The sequence below is a fragment of the Tiliqua scincoides genome, chromosome 8 (genome assembly GCF_035046505.1).
Source record: "Tiliqua scincoides isolate rTilSci1 chromosome 8, rTilSci1.hap2, whole genome shotgun sequence".
In the NCBI taxonomy this organism is placed as follows: Eukaryota; Metazoa; Chordata; class Lepidosauria; order Squamata; family Scincidae; genus Tiliqua; species Tiliqua scincoides.
The window spans coordinates 39649379-39669700 of NC_089828.1; the positions used below are offsets into that span (position 1 = coordinate 39649379).

Below are 20322 nucleotides of genomic sequence, written 5' to 3' on the forward strand. Positions count from 1 at the left end.
GCCTGGTGTGTTTGACTTGAGGCAGTAGTCGCTGCTATGTGCTCACGGTAGTGCCCCCAGCATCCCACATGGACAGTGAGTCTGGGTCAGATTGGAAAATGGAAGATCCCAGGAAATTTCTGGGCCAGTCCTTTGGCCCTGGGCCCCCTTTCTGACCCTGGGCCCGGGTGCAAATTACCCCCTTTACCCCCCTCTCCTAGGCCCTGGGTGTCCTTACTGAAGGACAACTGGGAAGTTCTGCACTCTGCTCATGTTCAGAAGCACATTGTACTGTCCCCACTTCCTTGGACTGAAAAGCGATTCCTCACCATAGCCCTGGTGGGATGCCTCCTCTCAATGAATCCCTGCCTTGAGAGGCGTCCCCAGGAACCTTCTCCTGGAGCCCAGGCCTTTGTTCCACAAAGAGAGACAGCGACCTCACTGCGGATGCTGCAGCATCTCTTCGCGCATCCGCATTTTTTCGAGCATCTCTCAGGCTGGACTGCATTTCCCAGCATGCCTGTGCAGCTGCGCAAAGAGGGCAGCAAGTTCAGAAGCTTCACCCCCTATCAGCTTTGTTAATTCCACGCAAGGGAGGGGTACCTGAGCACCGTTTCTCCTCCTCCTGGTCGCAGCCTTGGCGGTCCATGCTAGAGGAGGTGGCGACTTGGCCCCTGTCTCCAAGACTCACCTGGCCTCAGAGAGCGGAAGATGGGCGACCAGAAGGTAAGGAGGGAGGAGATGCTGCAGCATCCGCAGCTGGACCGAGGGGATGAGAGATGCCCGAGCTGCAGATCTGCTTCTCGGCCTGGAGAGGGGATGTTGCAAGGCAAAGCTGCGGCTCCGCGGCCAGGCTCTGGCTCCTTTGCGCGCGCACCCGCCCCTTGGACTCTGCCTGCTTTGTCATCCTTGCTCCTGCCTGTTTGTCCCTGTATCTGAAGGGCTTGGCAGGTGATGGGAGGCAGGGCTTTGTCGGAGGAGGACCACCCCCTCCTCTCACTTGGTAGGCAAGGTATGCCTACCTGCCAGAGGGATGGCAGTGCTTCTTGCAGGATTCTGATGCCAGTCCAAAAAGGCTATTCAGAAAACTCCTCTTGGAATTCCTGAGCATCTCCAGAAGGGAGGTGGAGTCGAAATTGGGAATGTGGATCTGAGGCCTTTTCTCACCCAGGCTGCCATCCTGGGTGGCACCCAGACTGCAAATGAAGGCTTGCATGCTCCCCCATACTTTAAAAAAAAAAAAAAATTCCCTGCACAGACAACTAGCATGTCAGGGAAAGGATTCTATCTAATCTAGTCCTGAAATGCTGAATGTTTATGATGATGAATATTTCTGTACTGCTCTTCAATAGAAAAGTTCAAATAGCAAAATAAAGGAAAAGATGGTTCCATATCCCAAAGGGTCTCATGAAAGCACCTGAAAAAGATTCTGTGCAGGGATGAATAGAGACATTGCTCATGGTTACAGGGTTTGAATTCTGTCATGTAAGCCTATATCTATAGTCTGAAGTTGAACAGTCCAGATAGATTGACCACCTCAGGGACAATTATGTCCCTCCTTGTATTTTTTATTTCTTTCTGGATCTTATTTAAAGCTTTTCTCAGATTTTCTTTGTCCATGTTGGGACACATACATCCAAGCCAGATTCCCTTGTCTGAAGCTTCTGCTACAGTTTCATATGATAGTGGGCTGAACAATTTGAAATTTTACCTGTTGTTTCTAAACAAAGTAGAGTTGAGGATAAGAGACTGTCTCTAATCTGTGATCTGGGAATCTTCATACCAGTCCCAATACTGTAGTATAAGGTTAGACAGCATGTGCTTAGCAGCAAGGGGAAATGCACTCTGCACATGATCAAAGGTAGATTGATCAAAAGGGTTGGAGTCTAAAACCCTAATGATGAAATCAGATTCTGCAAATAAGCCCTGCCTCCATTTATAATGGGGCACCCACTCACATTGCTGTGGGTGAAAGGCAGGCTTAAAAAAGGGAATGCAGGCAAAAGAGACCCCCTTCTTAATGCTGTTTTCACAGGATGCCCTACGGAAAATTATCACGACACTTGCTGTGAAGAATGAGGAGATCCAGAATTTCATTTATGTCCTCAAACAGATGCTCCAGAATGTGGAGGTAATGTGAAATTTAATGTGTAGAATAAGAGGTGTACCCAAATTATTCAGTGTTCACCCAGAACACTGTTCACTGAACAGTTGCCAAGAAAAAACCCAAGAACATCTACAGCATATCCTGTTTTCAACAGTGGATAACCAGACGCCTCCAGGAGGCAAAACCCTCCTCCTTACATCATCCCCCAGCAGCTGGTATTTGGAAATATACTGCCTCTATACATGGATGTTCCATTTAGCTATCATGGCTGATAAGCATCTTTCTTTTTGTAAACTGAGTCTTGTTGTATTAGACCAAAAGATGCCACTGGGAACTTACATTTTTTAAAATCCTAGCTGTAACGTTTAAGGAAGCAAAATGTGTGTTGGCCTGTGTTATTATATTCCTTAAGGAATATAAGTGAATGGTTCAAGCAGTTTCCTCATGAGGAAGCCTACACCTTGGCTTCCTCATGAGGAAGCTGCTCAAACCATTCACTAATGAGGCTATACTATATCTCCAAAACTAGATGTGATAGGGCAAAACGGATGCCATTTTTGGAATCGGCACCCCAAATTGATATCAAACCACCATAAAGTTTGGGAAGAACAGTTCTGACCCTCAATTTTGTAGGCCTGTGTAATCAATAGATTGTTGTAATTGAATATTATTTACGTTGTATGATGGAGTTATGAGCCACTTGTAGTGAGGGTGTGACGTTCAAGCAGACTCCACTCCTCTCCACCAAAAAATGACTCACAACTGGCCATCTGTTTCATTTGCTTCTGCCAGACCAATTCGGACAGGGTGCAGCAGGACCTTGAAGCTGAGTTCCAATCCCTGTACACCCTTCTGGATGAGCTGAAGGAAGGAATGCTCATGAAGATCAAGCAAGATCGTGCCAGCCGGACATATGAGTTGCAGGTAGGAAATTCCATCTAAGAAAATTCAAACTGTCTAGCTGAGTCAGACCAAGATTGATCCAGCTACCCCATCTTGGGAGGGTGTTGGGGAGGGGGTTCTGGACAGGGGAGGGCAGAACAGGGCTTGGAACAGGCTCAGGAAGGGGTGGGATTGGTGGAGACCTCCTTCACCATATTGTAACCCCTTTCCCAAGCCTTGCGGCCCTACATGGGATTGCTCAGACTTCTGCCAGCTGTATCGCTGGCACAGGTTGGTGCATTACTCGGAGAAAGGGGAAAAATATCCCCTTATCCCAAGGAGACCTCCAACCAGCTTCCAACTAGTGGAGCCTATACAGCATAGGCCATGTGGCCTGGCTGCGCCAGTGCTAATTAAAACTGAGCTGCTCAATAAATAAAATATCAAAACATTTGTGACATTTATTTCTGTGGAAGTTTTGGAATCATGTCCTGCAGGAAGCATGCCTCGTCCCCCTCCACTGCCCCCCCCCCCCGAAGCAGCACAAGGCTTTTTGCTGTGCCTGCATTGGCAGGAGGGAAGGATAGAATTGAGGTGTTACATAAGCCCTAAAAGGACCCTGCCCCCAAGTGCTTACAATTACAATCTGTATTCCTAAAGTGACAGAGGAAAAGGGAATGAGGGAAAGAGAATGGCTAAGGAGGATGGGGAATAAATCAAGGCCTATTTTTCCATTTGTTCTTGTCACGATTACACAATAGTGAGGGCAATGGATTCTGCACATGGTCAGAGGTGATCTTATTTATTTTTTACTTCCTAAGTTCAAAGGCTTGAACCCTCACATTGTAAAGTTTTCAGTGATGAAGGACTGCCTCTGTGTAATCCCTTTTGCTATAATGTACCGTCTTTTTCCATCTACTCCTTTCCCCAGAACCAGCTTGCTGCTTGCACTAAAGCCCTGGAGAGTTCAGAAGAGCTATTGGAGACAGCCAACCAGACACTGCAGGGGGCTGAAAACCATGGCTTTAACCAGGTATTCAAGTGATTTGCTGGTGGTGCCTTCTCAGAGGGAAGGGCAAGTGTAGAACTTTTCAGAGGGAATGCAAATAGAGAACTGGAATAAATATGCAAACTAATATCAATATTGCAAGTATGCTTGATTTGCATGCATTTCTGTGTGTCCCAAAATGATTTTATATAAACTGTATGCACAATCCTAAGTGTTTAGCCCTTCCATGACTGGGGGCGGGACAGAGATTCCATAAAAGTCACAACTAGGAGAAAGAATCCTGTGTGTAATACCATCCCCAAGATGTTTTTATTTTTTATTTTTATAACTGGCCACAAGGACTGCTCACTGCTTTCAGCAAGATTTAGCAGTGTAATTCCAAGTATATTTTGACCTTGTTTTAATTGCTGCTCAGTTCTTGTGTAGCTTTGTATTGACAATGTGTTTTTAATTGATATTGCAAGCCACCTTGGACCCCCCCAAAGGGAAAAAGATGGGGTAGAAATGTTTGAAATAAATATTTACTTCAGTGTAAGTTCTGCTGAGTTCAGAAGAGATTTTCTCCCTGATATATATGTGCATAGAATTGCAGCCAAAGTCACAAGTAGGAGTCACAAGCCACTCGTAACTTTAGCAAGACTGGGCCAATATCTGGAAAGGATCACCTCACAAAAATGGATAAGGATCATCTCAAAAAATGCAATAAGGTTCAAGAGGGGTGTGTGTGTGTGTGTGTGTGGGTCAGAACTTCTGTGTGAGCCTAGGTGCTGGTTCTCACTGAACATAAGCCTGTGAATGTACAATGTGTGTGTGAAGGGGAAGAGATCAGGTGTGCCACACCACCTGAAAACCTCAAAGGAAAAGTGGGAGCACAATCCTGTCCTTTCCCCTGCTGGTGCGGCCACAGCAAGGAGGCTTGAGTTGTATCCTGGGGGGACGGGGACGGGACGGGACGACCATGATGCGATGCGAGAGGGAAGTAGGGCAAGCATTCCACCACGCCATGGTCTCCTATGGATCTCCTCAGACCTGCACCAGCTGTTTAGCTGGCACAAGTCTGAAGAGACAAAGGGGATGTGCCAGCTGCCACCAGAGGAGACAGCATCCAGTGCAAGTCATCCGCATCAGATGCCCCTCCTCCTGCCCTCTCCCCATTATGGCAGGGTGACCAGGCGTTCTCTTTTTCCGGGATAAGTCATTTTTTTAGCCTTGTGTCCTCGAAAAGAATGTAAATGTCCTCCTTTTCCCTGTGAGCAGTTACCTGTAGGCAGCACATAATCTTTTTGTAATTAATAAATTATATGTAATATAATATAGTTTTACTGTATTAAGTAATATAGTGTTTAAATTAACCACATTAAATCAATATACGCGTGTTTTTAGCTTTAATTTTGTTGCATCCTACATTTTTCTTGGATGTCCTACATTTTGGGATGCCTTGTCCTCTTTTGCGTTATGACATCTGGTCACCCTCTCCCCATTCCACCCTCCCCCACCAACCACCCTCAGTTGATGGGCTTCCCTGACCCGCTGCCACACATGTGGCCTCTCCAGCCTCTCTGTCAGCTGCACCAGGCTTTGTGGGTTGCTGGAGTGATTTTTACGAGTGCTGTAAGGCAAGAACTGCTGCTGGGAACGCTAGTTTTGACAGCAGAGCAACCTATTGGGCTGTAAATTTTGTACCTTACCTGTTTTTTGAGCCATTTGGTCAGCGTCCTTGTGCACTTATTTGGGAGTAAGTCCTGCTGAACTCACCAGAGCTGATTTCTGTGTAAATGTGCATAAAGCTGCACTGTTAGTCCAGGATCATTTTTTAGCAATACTTCCCATTTCAAATTGTCCCTTGTGACCCCTCCTTGCTTTTTCTCTCTTTCTCTTTCTCTGCTTTTCCTGCACGGCTTGGAAAGGCTGCTAAGCAGATCAAAGACAGGTATGCTGTGCTCCATGATCTCCTCTTGCTTCCTGGGTGTCTGCTCTGCAAAAGGCAGGTTCAGCCTCTTGCATTTGGAGGCTGGGAGTGGGAGAAGTACTGCCATAGTGCCCTACCCTATACTGGATTCAGGACATACCGTCCACCCCCTCCTGATTTATTGAGCTGGACTTGCAGTAGTTGGGGCGCAATCCTATCCAACTTTCGAGCACCTGTCCAGCAGCAATGTAGCTGCAAGGTAAGGGAACAAATGTTCCCATACTTTGAGGAGGCCTCTCTGACTGCCTCCCCAACACAGGAAGCAGTGCATACCCCATTAGCACAGCAACAGTAGCACTGGAAAATTGGATAGGATTGGTTCTAACAAAAGAAACAGGACTCTCCTTGATCAGGCTTGACATCCTCTCATCCTGAAACACTTGCTGCTAATTCCAAAGGTGGGGGGGGGGGCTGGTGGCAGTGTGGTGGGTATTCTACATAGGCTCACAGGCATTCTTTTCTTTCTTACTAATTGACAGTGCCTTGACATCAGGAACTGAAACTTGGTTGTGGTTGATCCAAGACAAGGAAAAGGTACTTTGCTCGTACTTAAAGGCAGCCTTGTTTTTATTATTTCCTTGTTTGATCCTAGCCTTCTGAACAGGCAGAATAGGATCAAACAAGGAAATCATAAAGACAAGGCTGCCTTTAAGCAAATGCAAAGTGGATTTTCTTTGTCTTGGGCCAACCACAACCAAGTTTCAGTTCCTGAATATTTTTGTTTTGTTTCTACAGCAGTGGTTCCCAAACTTTTTAACACCAGGACCCACTTTTTAAAACAGTCTATCAGGACCCACTTAGGTTTGCCAGACATTGAAAAAAGGGGATCTAGAAAGAAATTTAAATTTCATTTATTTAAAAAGTAAAAATAACCAGAAAAAGACTCTCAAACATTTATCTCCCTGTATTTACACATGCTTGCAAACTGCAGGAACTCACAGCCCAATCCAGTGCTTTCCAGTGCTCAGGGTTGCAGCAGTGCCGAAATGGCATCCAGCTGGGCTCGGAAGCAGCACTGGGGCTACTCGTGGTAAGGGAGCTTATGCTCTCTTTCTCCGTGTAATCCCCAGGCAGCCTTGATGGATTTCCTTGGATCTGCATCCACTATTCAGCAGGCACAGATTCAGGGAGACCTATGTCGGGTCTCCCGGGCCCAGAGGGGGGTTAGGATCTGGTGGCAGGGCCTACTGCCATCTCTGCCCCCTCCTGTGCCACTCCCTCCCCCCACCATGCCTTCCCAACCCTCCCCCCACCCTGGAATGCCTCCCCTGCCCATACTTATCTCTCCACGCCCAGCGCTCACCTGAAGCTCTGGGAGGTGGTCCCCTGCCCTCCAGCCAGCGCTAGCTCAGTGCGGGCTTGTGCCAAGTCAGCTCTGGTGCCAGACCAGCACAAACTGTTGCAGGTGTACCTTATAGCAAATTTGCAACACTGAGGCCAGCACTGGGCCAGCATGAGCCTGTCTGGATCAGGCTCTCAACTCCTTGCAGGGCAGTTAGCAGCTATCTTGCAAACTGCAAGACCTCTTTGCAGGATAATTAGCAGCTACAGTATCTGATTTTTTAATAGCCACAGGGCTTGAGGCAATAAGTTATCTTATCTTTCCGTCACCCTTTGGAAACCCACCAAAAATCACATTGCAACCCACAGTTTGGGAACCACTGTTCTAGAACCTAGGCCTATTGAGGTGACCTGTACTAGTGATGGAAAGGCATTCTACACATTCTCTCTAGCCCCCCCTTTAAAATTGGGATTCTGACAACCCTGTCAGGTTCCATGCCTGAGTTCTCTTGAAGCCTAGCCACTGTGATCCCCTGCATGTTGCAGTCTTTCCTCAGACCTCTGATCTATCCTTTAGTCCATGCTAGTTCAGGTCATTTGTGGTTTTTGAGGACCCCTCCCTAATTCCTCCCCTCTCCTGCTGGATCTTCTTGTAGTGTGACGATGGCCCCTGCATTCCGGCTGTCCCTCAAGGCCAAAGTCAGCGACAACATGAGCCATCTGATGGTTGATTTTGCCCAAGAACGGCGGATATTGCAGTCTCTGAAATTCCTGCCAGGTAACATGGGATGTTTCCAGTGACAAGGGGTGGTAGATAGGAATCAAAGCTGATATGAGCAGGCTTGAAGCAATCTCTAATGCCAGCTTGTCTCAGACTTTTGGAACTCCTCCACCTGTTTTTTGAAACTTTGGAGTCCCCCAATTCATCAGCAGTCAGCTTTCCACAAGGTGATCACCAGGTCTGGCCTAAGGGAAATGGCACCTCAAGTGCCACTAAAATTCTGCCACCTTCTCAACACTGCCACGAGCACTCAGCCACCCTGCCTATGTGCTCTGCCATACACATGCGCGCACACACTCCGCCAAGCTTGCTGTCGCCCCCTCTGCCCATGTGCTTCAGTTTGGAGGAAATGGTGGAGGAATCAGATCAGAGACTTGAACAACCCATCCCTGTTCCTCCCACAGTGCTACTGCCATCTTCAGCAGTGATGCCAGAGGCAGTCCTATAACCTGTCCAACTTACTTGCCTTCTGCTGCTCTGTGTTTTGAGAGAGAGTGGCAAAGCAGAACTGGAACGAGAAAGCTGGAAGAAGCAGCAGTGGGTTGATGCTTCTCCTGGCTTCCTTTTTCCATTTCTGTTGTTCCACTCTGTCTCAAGCAGAAGAATGAAGAGGAAGGGCGAAATAAGGGTGTGAGCAGGGACCAGGGGATGCAGCTTGTAGAGGTGGCCAGTGGGTGCAGGATGCCATCCTTTGCCCGAGGCAGCCCATCACTTCACTCTGTGGCTGAGTCAGCGCTGGCGCCTCAGAATCCATCTGCACATGACATCTGTGACATGAAAAGTAGCCCACAGCCTTTCTCCTTTGGTTGCTTCTCTTTGCTTACCTCTCTGCTGTAGCAAGCTAATTTTCCCTGTAAGTTGGGAGGGAGATGAGCAGGAAACATTGGCTGCTTGTGTGAGAGAAGGCTGAAGAGTAGCAACACCTTCCCCTCCAGTTTTCTCTGCCTATCTTAGACTCAGAGTTCTCAAGAGGCAGAGCTTGTTTTTGTGTTGGGCTTACTTCTCTTCTGTTAATGATAAAACATAATAAAGTTCTGAGTCGAAGAGTTGATATGAGCTCTGCGTTGGCACAGATGTGATGGCGTATTCACACATGCAAGCTAACTGGACAAGGCATGTGTGAACCAGCCCACAGAAAAGCTGACAATCCCATGTCATGAAGTGTCAGCACCACTTGAACTGAAACCAACTGGAACAGAAAAAGAAATGAAAATTTTATGTGTGAGTGTAAAACCTTTGCATGCTCAAAAATAAATATTTAGTCTTTTTCTCAAGTTAAATAGTTATCTTTTTATAGAGTTCCACTGCAAGCAAAACTGCAACATATTGTTCTGTATGAAATGTTTCTAAACCTACTCCAAGTAACTGAACCACTTTCCAAACCACTTTTTAAAGTTAGTTGCTGAACCAGAACTGAACTGGAGAGTTAGAAAATACTAACATGAACAGAACCCAAATGTTCAGTTGTTTCTGCTCTGTGTTCGGCATGTCCAGTTTTCACTTGCTTTCCCTCCCATCTAGTCCCCAGCGCTCCAGAGATAGATATGGCTGAATCATTGGTGGCTGACAACTGTGTGACTCTTGTGTGGAGGATGCCAGAGGAGGACAGTAAAATAGACCATTATGTGCTGGAGTATCGTAAGACCAATTTTGATGGAACACCCCGGGTCAAAGAAGATCAACCGTGGATGGTCATTGAAGGAATCAAGCAAACTGAGTACACGCTGTCTGGTAAGGCTATCTGTGGGATGGGCATATGTCTGCAACACACTATAATTTTCATTCCCTCTCCCCAGGAATCTGCAGAATACAGTACAGACAAGATAATAGAGTACGTACAGCTTGAATGTACACTGGATTCTGTTGGTGCACAGGTAAAATGCAGGATTTGATTGTGCACCCAGAATTCAGCTTCCTCTGAGCTTTCATTTTAAAAAGAAGAGGAGGTTCCTAGCTCTTAAGATATGTTCAGAACATGTGGCCAATACCTGCTGGAAACGGAATTTTGAAAGGGGTTCCTGAGTTAGGGCTTTAGTAGTTGGGGGTAGGGCTTTAGCATAATTGCTTTTCCCAGGATTAGCAATACCAGAAAAAATGACATGTAATCTGAGAAATGCTGCTGTTTTGCTCAGTTTATACAGGTTGCAGAATTTGGGATGCTGGATCAGATGGACCTGTGGTTTGATCTGACAGGGCTCTTCTCATATGTGAGCTCCTACCTGCAGTCTGAAATGGCATGAGGCAGCAGGTGTGTGCTGCACAGAGGGAGGAAGGTACAGAAAAGGACTGGGAAAGGACCAGGCAGGAGAAGCTTCCACAATAGCTGCTGCTACTCTACTTAATGAGTAGTTTTAAGAACAGGGTGAATTTTCATATTGCAATCTGGCAACGCTATCAAGACACAATGTGATGCATGTTGCGCTTGGGGGGCTGGCAGGGAAGGTCCAATTGTTGTCCATCTGTCCTTTTTGTGTCCTCCCTACAGGGCTGAAATTCGACATGAAATACATGAACTTCCGTGTCAAGGCCTGTAACAAGGCTGTTGCAGGAGAGTTCTCGGAGCCTGTCACTTTGGAAACGAAAGGTGGGTCACCTCCCAGGAGGGCTATGAGATTTTCAGACAAACCAGAGAGAGGAGGGTGTGGCCCACCCCTTACATGGCACACAAAATGGGTGCCCAACAAAATGGGTGGGGCTAATTTGATGTAGATCTTTCTTCTTTTGCCAGCAAGCTCTGCCCCAAGGACTCAGCAGCCCAATGACACTGCCTTAGGTACAGGAGCAGACTCTTTTGTTAGAGCCCCTCCCTTACCCTTCAGCAAACAAAGTTCCTTGAAAAAAGACACTGGAGGAAATCCCATTTAACTTTCTTTGAAAACATCCCCCTCCACACAAATGGAGGCTTTATAAGAAGCTATGCATCTTTTGCTGACACAGTGGAAGTCTTTGGAATAACTGATATGGTGTTGGATCCCACTAGGAAACAGACCCAAATAAACTTCCTTGCTTTGTTGTCAGGCAGCAGAAAAATCTCTAGCAGCTATTACCCAGGGATCCCCAGAAATGTTATTCAGAAATGGGGCACTGTTGCTTTGGGGCAGAGTGGGGAAAGAAGAATGGACTTTAATCCATTCAATTATGCATGGGAAGGGTAAAGTGGATAGAGAGATGCTCTTTACACTCTCGCATAACACCAGAACCAGGGGACATCCACTAAAATTGAGTGTTGCGAGAGTTAGGACAGACAAAAGAAAATATTTCTTTACTCAGCATGTGGTTGGTCTGTGGAACTCCTTGCCACATGATGTGGTGACGGCATCTAGCATGGATGCCTTTAAAAGGGGATTGGACAAGTTTCTGGAGGAAAAATCCATTACAGGTTACAAGCCATGATGCGTATGTGCAACCTCCTGATTTTAGAAATGGACTGTGTCAGGTGCAAGGGAGGGCACCAGGATGCAGGTCTCTTGTTATCAGGTGTGCTCCCTGGGGCATTTGGTGGGGCCGCTGTGAGATACAGGGAGCTGGACTAGATGGGCCTATGGCCTGACCCTGTGGGGCTGTTCTTTATGTTCTTATGTGGATGTTCATTACATGTCAGGCAGATTAATCCAATGGCTAGAGAGGTCTCCTTTCAATCTACGGAAGTCAGCATTCTAATCGCCAATAGTTATGGAGATTTCAAAGACTGCAGCTTGTATACACAATTTGTATACACAATTTCTTCCATTTGTACCCAGGTTCATTTTTAAAATGAACCCATGTATCATTGTATCATCACCCATGTACCCAGTACCCAAAAATACGTAAATGTGTACAGACATCTGCATGCATATACAATGTAATGACTGAATAGCTGTGTACCTGAGCTCTTATCTGAGTTGTTCCAATGACTAAAAGCAGCTGTTCTTCATACCCAGCCTTCATGTACCACCTGGATGCCAGCACCAGCCACCAGAATCTCAAAGTAGAAGATCTCAATGTAGAATGGGATGCCATGGGAGGGAAGGTCCAAGACATCAAAGCTCGAGAAAAGGATGGAAAGGGCCGCACAGCATCACCAGTCAACTCTCCAGCCAGGTAGCATCTGTCTCATCTTGCCTGTGTTTCCCTGTCATGATTGGATGGCAGAGGTCTTGGATGATTGGGGGGTGTGTGCTCTTAGTCCATGTGGCCAACTACATCTGTTGCATCAGGCAGAAGATTGATGGGGAGTGCTCTTCTTGCCTCCACTGCTCTTCCTTCTTGTTCTCCTCCCTGGATTGGAAAAGAGAGAGTGGTATGGAGAAGAAGACAAAATATGAAGGAAAGAATGCCTCAGGCTTCAGGAGATCTTGGGCTGGCCCTGGGTTGAGCTGAAACAAGAGGGTGGGATTGTGGGGACAATTCTAAAGTGAATGCCCCCAACTTAGAATTTATTATGGCTCAAAACAGACCTGTTTTGTCTGGCATTTGGTTACTGAGTGGATATTTGCCCTCTGCACCTCTTCAATAATGCTTGTCTTGACTGCTTCCCTAGACTAATTAGCCCCCCCCCATGGCTCAATGATGAGTTTTGCCCTGTTTTGCTTTGTTTTAATGTTTAGAGTTTAATATAAAAATTACAGTTTTAGTGCTTTGTTTAATGTTCTTCTTATTTACTTATTGCTGTGATACGATATACATTTATTATGGAGCTGCTTCCCTGAACTAATTTGTTTCCCAATCCCATGACATGGGTTTTGCTTTACCTTTTTAAAAAAAAATGTTTTAAATATTTTAGTATTTAATGTTCAGATTAATGTTTTACAGCCCAGTCCTGAGCTGCCAGCAGCACCCAGGCTCTGAGGCTCTGAGAAGGGCTGCCACCGAGTCCTGCGCTGCCGTGGGAGGCACCTCAGGAGAAGAGGACTACTCTCTTTAGCGCCGACCTTTTGGCTAAAGTAAAGGCACTTGTGTAGGGCGCGCAGCCCTGCACAAGCGCCCTGGATCCTGCGGAGCACAGCTCCGTGGATCCACTTCTCTCCCTCCCCCTGACACGCCTCCAGCCTGCCCTCTGGCACGCCTCCCTCACACCCCTATCCACACCCCCGCCTCCCATTCCGCAGCCCAGCGGTCCAGGAAACTGCCAAGCTGTGGAACCTGGGCCACCACCTGGTGCTAGCCCAGCACTGGCTGGCGCTGGGCTAGCATTGGCAGGAGCCTGGAGCCCCCAAATGTGCCTTACGGCAAGTTTGCAACTGTGGTCCTTGGCACAGAGCTGTGCCGCCAACCACAGGATTGGGCTCTTAATGCTCAGTATTGATTTTTTTTACTTATTGTTGTGAAACGTTGTACAATTTATTATGGAGCTTTTTAAGCCACCTTGGGCATTTGCTTCAGCATGGAAAGGGATATAAATTTTTCAAATGAATAAATAAATATTGGATCTGGTTTAAATGTGACATGTAGATAAACAATTAGAAGATGCTTGGAGGTGGCTTCAGTTTGATGACTCTACAGAGAAAGGAAAACTCTCCAGATGCAGTGTCTCCATCTCAGAGCATAGCATTGAGCCGGTTACTCTTCCTCCTTCTTTTCTGCAGGTGTGTGCAGTCACCCAAACGGATGCCATCAGGTCGTGGAGGGAGGGACCGTTTCACTGCCGAATCCTATACAGTATTGGGTAAGTTCCTGCTACAGTTTTCCCAGCTTTTCACTTCAAAAATATTTCCCCTCAACACCACAAGATGGAGTGCAGCCAGTACAGATAGATAAGAGGGCAGAACATGGGCGGAGCCTGGAGTGATCTAGAAAGTTGTAAGTGGATCCAAGGCAAGAATTTGAAGGTTATGCATGGAGTCTGGAGGAATCAGGCCAGTCAGGGGGTGCAGCCAATGCATAACTATGTGTATCATGGCACAGGAAGGAGGTACGGGACCTCCTCCCTCAGGTGAGATAGGGGGTGTGCATGTATGCAGTGGTGTGGCAGTTGGTTGGGGTCAGTAGCGGGGGATAGTATATTACAAGGTTCCCATACCTTGAGGGGGCCTCTGTGGCTGCCTCCCCACCACAGGACGCATCCCATTGGCATGGCTGTACCAGCACTTAAAAATTGGATAGGTTTGGGCCCTCAGTCCACATAGAAGGGCAGGCTGAGGAGAATGCAGCATCCCCAGAAAATTGTCCAAATCAATGAACATGGAGCTCAACAAATGCTCTAAAAGGCAGGCTTCCCCCCCTCCCCCCAATAGTAAAAAAAAAAGGATAAAAACAGAGGCTTGAGTGGCTGGTAAAGTGAACTTTTTAAAAACCTCTTGTAAAACTGTGGGTCCCAAGAAAGTGTTGTTTTAAAAAGTTTGGGAGCCACTGTTTTATGGTAATGGATAGGGCCTCCAGGAGCTCAAGGCCTGGGTAAAAGCCCCCAATGCTTGGTCTGTGTCTATAGTGCAAGAATGCCCTGGCTGGGTCCACATCTCTGACCTGTGTTTGCTTTGGTTGTGCATGAAATGCTGAGGAGTTTAGAGGGACTTTAGGGCTTTCTCCCGTCTGGCTTGGCTTCCACTGCCATTTCCTTGCCGCACCACAGGAGACACATTGATTGATGGTGGAGAACACTACTGGGAGGTGCGCTATGACCGGGACAGCAAGGCATTTGCTGTTGGTGTGGCCTACAGAAGTCTGGGCAAGTTTGATCAACTGGGCAAGACACCATCCTCCTGGTGCATCCACCTCAACAACTGGCTTCAAGTCAGTTTCACTGCCAAGCACAACAACAAAGCCAAGATCTTGGACGTGTCAGTCCCTGACATCATCGGTATCTACTGCAATTTCCATGAAGGTGATATCTGCTTGTGGAAAAATCATTCCATGAAAGAACTCTTGTACTTACAATGCCTAGCCTACTCCATTTCCCGAAAGGCTTATAGTCAGTAATGGAACAGAAACCAGTGCAAAATTTGTCCAAATCCAAACTTTGTGAACTTCTAGGACTCAAATCTTCCTGGAATATGTTTTAGTTTAGAAGAAATGGTCTAGTCGAGAAAATGATACATGCTTTATAAAATTATGGTGTGGAAACTGTAGGCAAAAGTTGTTCTCCTCTCTCGCCTAACTTGGAGTGACTGAACTACTGTAAATTGTTGGGCAGTAGATTCAGAGGTGACAAAAGGAAGCTCTTCACATGAAGCAATTTATGGAATTTGCTGCCACACAAGGTAGTGATGGCCGCTAGCTGAGATGACTTAAAAGGGGATTGGACAAATTCAGGGAGGGCAAGCCTGTTGATGGGTATTAATCATGATAACTAAAATGCACCTCCATGTTCAAGAGGCAATATACCACTGAGTGCCTGTAGCTGGGAACAGATGGGAGGGTCTTCTACCTTCCTGCCATGCCTCTGGGCTCTCAGAAAGCATTTGGTTGTCCAAAGTATGAAATAGGGTGCTAGATTAGATGGACCGTATGGCCAGATTCAGTCGAGGCTCTTCTTAGGCATGATCATTCGGAATGGAGTCCCCATGTCCAGAGAAAGTCTACCCTAGAGCACCAAATTCTGGAGACAAAGAGAGGAGAACTATTGCCTTCAAGCCCTGCTTGTGCAATTCCAGTGTTTGTCCCCTGTTGGGAACAGGATGCTAAACTATCTATAGCTTTTTATATTCTTATCTGTGCCCTTCCACCTCCTCCTGCCTGCATATCTGCTACCAGTCTGCTTCTCCCAGGCCTGAAAAGGACCCCCTTCATTTCTTCTTTGTGGTTTTTTTCTCTTTCAGGTTTCCTCTCATTCTACAATGCTAAAAGTAAGCAGCTGTTGCATACATTTCGGGCCAAATTCACTCAGCCAGTTCTTCCTGCCTTCATGGTAAGAATATGGTGGGGAGAGCTTGTATGCATGTATATGTTTATGGAAGAATTCAGTACCTTAAGACTTTTCAAAAGTTATGATTCTAATCCTCATCACTGTAGAGAGATAAGCAAGATGTGTTAGAGAGGCTTGGCAGCACAGGAATTAAGGTCCCCTGAAGATTCCTTAAAACAGATCAGTTGTTCCTAAGACCACTTTCATCACTTTGCCGTTCTTGAAACCGGACTCTTTAGCTCAGTATTGTCCATGCCGGCTTGGCAGCAGGTTCACCAGGGTTTCAGCCAGTAATCTTTCTCAGGTATACCTGGAGATGCCAGAGATTGAACCTGGGACCTTCTGCATGCAAGGCAGGCATTCTACCACTGAACTGCAGCCCTAGCCTCTCTCTTACAACTATGGGGTTAGGACAGGGCTTTTCAAGCTGGAGCGTCACAATGCCGCAGCCTGTGGGCCCTGGCCCCTGCCCCCTTAAGGGGAGGGGGCAACCTGGAGGCAGGGAGGAGGCAGTGGCGTAATCCCCAGGATCGCTCCACTTCTGCTTTAGCGGAGGCGGGGCGCGATTGCTCCGCATCCACTTTCACTGCTATGGGGAACCCTGCTGCAGGTCGCGCTGGGCTATCCGCACCCCCTGGAGGCTGTACGGGCTTGGGTACGTGTACCCAAGCCCCTCCAGCCCCCAGAGCAGTGCGATCCTGGGGATTGCGCTGCTGCCTTCCCCCACCCCTGCTGACACCCCCTCCCGCCCACGCAAGAACTTAGTGGCTCTCAAACTCTCCTAGAGAGTTTGAGAACCACTGGGTTAGGAGGATGGATTTCCCCTCCCATTTTTAATACACTTGTCACAGTAAAGTAGGATATTCTGATCCACTTTAGCGCTGTTTGCTTCAGAAACTGGTGTGCATGTGAGGGGTGGGAGAGAGTGAAAAACAATTCCTCTAGATGAGCTAACACAGAGAACAAGAGTTACACATCTTACACATGTTGTAAGTTGGGCCTTCTTGCGTGTTGCAGTTGGGCCTTCTTGCGTGGCTGTCAGAATAAATCATAGGCACATATGTTCCAGCATTGTTTTGGAACCCCCAGAGTAGTAATTTCAATAGGGTAAAAATTATTCTTCAAAAAACACTTTAAGTAATTATTTACCTTTTTTCAATCCTGTTTGCTGCCATTGTTTGACTGCCATTCTTTCACTGCTTCACTTACCTACTGCTTTGTTCACCTTCCCAAATTAGGCACATCAGGATTCACTATCGGGGATCCTGTAGTGAATGGCATGACATCCCAACAGATTATGTGGCCGATCAGATTTGGCCACATGTTGATGTTGGCTTTTTGTGGCTAAGACCAATTGATGGAATTCTTCTCTGTTAAGAGGAGAGGAGAGCAATTAAGAGGGCAATGTTGTGTTGAAAAATGCTGATTTTCCCCCCCTCCCGCCCCCAGTTTTCAGTCTTCCTAGCCCTAAAGAGACTCCTGTGATTCCTTAGCATCCTGAAGGGTCTACCATGTCATTCAGATCCACTAGCCTTGTTTGCCCTATTGCTGCTGTTTGTTCTTCTAACCACTGCTCCACCATGGCCAATAATAAGAACTTGGCTGTGCGTTAGCTAATTGGGCTATCAAACCCATCTGATTTCCAAGATCAGGAAAGACAAGTGTTCAAGTGACCCCCTCCCCCAATATGCAACCCCACAGGTAAAACCTGGTTAACACCTGCATGTTATTAAACAATGGAGTCACTTTGCTGTGGTATCTCACCCAAGCATTGGATGCATCAACTGGGGTTACCCATATGCCCTGTTAGGTGTGGGTTGTAATCATGGCCAACGGGTGTGGGAGGAGAAGCCAGTACAAATTACTGAGCCGGAAGAGGGCCAAGGCCTAACTATATTGTATATATTTTTGACTTGTGCAAAGATATTTAGCTGTTCTGCCCTTCCTTGGGGGCCAAAAAATTTTTTCCTGGGACTAGAACTCTGGGGCCAGATTCCACTTGCCGTTGTGCCAACTTCTTGTCCGAACTTTGTCACCTCAGTGCATGAGCCATCACCCACTCCTTGACTGTGCTTCACTCTCTCCTTTTAATTCTCCTTCTTTTCTGTACTTTTAATGACTTTTAATAAACATTATCTGTTTTACTTTTTTACCTACCTAGTCTCTGTTCACTCAAGAGGGAGCTAGTTTGCCCCATCTCCCTGAAGTACCCACCTTCCACTACTTTCTATTTTAAAGAGACCCCAGACCTTAGGTCTCTGTGCTAATATAAGAGAGAGTTTTCCCAAAATGGCCTATCCAGTCTTTAATGGCCTTGGGTGATGGCAATGATCTACCATCCCAGTTTATTCTGAGTTTCAGGTCAAGATGGACTTGACATTGGCACCTTTTGCTAGGTGCTATGCCCAGCGCTGGTCCATCTGCTACCACAAATGTATGCAAACACGTAACTGCTTTTCTCAAGCTGTGTCAAAAAAAAGATTGATATATATAAATCAGAGCCTTTTTCCTATTGCTTATGTTTATGAAAAAATATAGACATTTCTGCTCAGCCCTGAAATAAATACATAATCAGTGTTTAATGATAGGATAGTCCTTCTAGGAAAGGAAGTCAAGACTAGATTACCTCTTGGTAAACTTTTCCCAACATCCAGTCATCTCCCCACTGCCTTCTCTGATTTTTTTCCCCAATAGGTTTGGTGTGGCAGCTTTCATGTCTATTCCGGTTTGCAAGTACCCAGCGCCATCAAATGCCTTCAGAAGCGAAACAGCGCCACGAGCAGTTCCAACACTAGCCTATCTTAGAGCCATGCTGCATTTCCCAGTTTGTAGGATTGGACCTCTCTCACCATGAGTAGGGCCCAGACCTCCTAGCAAGCCAACGGTGCAAGAAAACAAACTCTTACAACAGTATTTTTTTAGTTTGTTCAGTTTTTCTCCCCATCTTGGATAGGCACTCTGATTGCCCTGCCAAAGTGGACTGGAGCGCCTAGAACCACACCATGAATGTATTGGATTATTTATCTCTCTATGATTGTAAAGCATCTCCTGCTATCAAACTTCACCAAGTCCTTTCCCACCACTACGAAACTTTCACCTGTACCTTCAACTGACGTAGCGCAGTGAATCTTGCACAATCCAGAATTTCAAGTCAAAAAGGGCACCACTTCTAAGCAAGACTGTGTGCTAAAACGTGTTTTTTTCAAAAGATCTCACAGGAAAGCAATCCAAATTCTGCAGTCTGCCAAAATTAGCCAAGTGAGACGCATTAGCATCACTTCTTTTCTAATTGATTCATAGGGAGAAGGAAAGAGTTATAGAGGGCATACGCCACAATGGGGTCAATAGATGCACCATTTTGCCAGGAAGCCACGTTCACCCCGACTAAGTTTTTTTCCTAAACAACCTTTGAGAAATGATGACTGACTTGGTTGTAGAATAGAAACATCCTTAGTTTTAAACAGGTCAGCAAGTGGTACTGCTTCCAACTTCCACCCACCAAACCCTCCCAACTCTGCTGCCCCCAAGATTCCAGTTGGCTCAGGATGGTATTTGCAGCCAATCATATTTATCATGATGAGTGCAAAAGATTGAAGAGAGTGTTAGAGATTCCAAAGGAGAAAACACCTGCTGTTCTACCTGTGAGACTAGAAGGAGGCTTAGGCTATAATCCTGTGCACACTTTCTTGAGTGTAGAGGCCTAATTCTATCCAACTTCCAGCACTGATGCAGCCACAATGCAGCTCCCAGATAAAGGAACAAACATTCCCTTATCTGGAGGAGGCCTCTGTGAGTGCTCCCCCACTGCAGTATGCAGCAAACACCCTGTTGGCACAGCTGCATCTGTGTTGGAATGTTGGATAGGATTGGGTCCTAAGTCACACTGAGATCAGTGTAGTCACAGACAGGATGGCCATATTGGTGGCATGGCATGCAAGCATGAGAAGGGTAATACCGGTACTTTGCCTGTGCAGCTTTCCCCAATCCCCCCCAGAAGTGGCAATTTCTACTTCAGGGGAGCACTTTCCAGCAGAGAAACAGTGCACAGTGTTCTCCTTTTGGCATGCTGCAGTGCCATTCAGTTGCCCTCTTCTTCCCCCCCCCATGTCTATTTTTGTGAGAAAAAGAGCACCCTTCAGTTTGCAGACTGGTAGACATCTAGTTTGAATACACACAGAGACTGTAGCTTGGTGAGAGGGTTACAGAAGTTTCCGTTACTTGTGTGAAAGTGACCTGTTTTACCTTCATGTCCTTTTGGCCACCTACCCAGTGAGGAAGGCTCATTGTTGCCTCCAGCAACTGGAAACACACAGCAACTGGAAATATTTTTACACCCTCTTGGGATTCTGTGACTCCAGTAATGAGTGTTGTCTCCATTCAAGCATGTCTTCGCAACCACGTGAGACAGAAATGTGTGTGTGTGCGTGCGGGGGGGGGGGGGAGGAGATAAAACAGATGGGGTGCAAAAGTCTAGATTCCACACCACATTCTTTGT

At 46.6% G+C, this 20322-nt stretch overlaps 1 protein-coding gene across 2 annotated transcripts; it reads left to right on the forward strand.

The window, feature by feature from the left end:
* Positions 1-1999: 1999 nt before the first annotated feature.
* On the forward strand, positions 2000-20291 carry FSD1 (fibronectin type III and SPRY domain containing 1). 2 transcript variants are annotated; one of them, XM_066635804.1, is made up of 12 exons: positions 2000-2110; positions 2879-3010; positions 3900-4001; positions 5885-5907; positions 7884-8005; positions 9530-9739; positions 10494-10592; positions 11929-12088; positions 13573-13652; positions 14556-14807; positions 15742-15830; positions 18522-20291. In XM_066635804.1, exons 1-12 carry the CDS (start codon positions 2000-2002, stop codon positions 18630-18632), a joined length of 1491 nt encoding a protein of 496 aa, XP_066491901.1. In that variant the 3' UTR covers positions 18633-20291. The 2 variants fall into 2 exon arrangements, with proteins under 2 accessions (XP_066491901.1, XP_066491902.1); XM_066635805.1 differs by having other exon boundaries at positions 11929-12071; positions 13583-13652.
* The last annotated feature ends 31 nt before the right edge of the window (positions 20292-20322 follow it).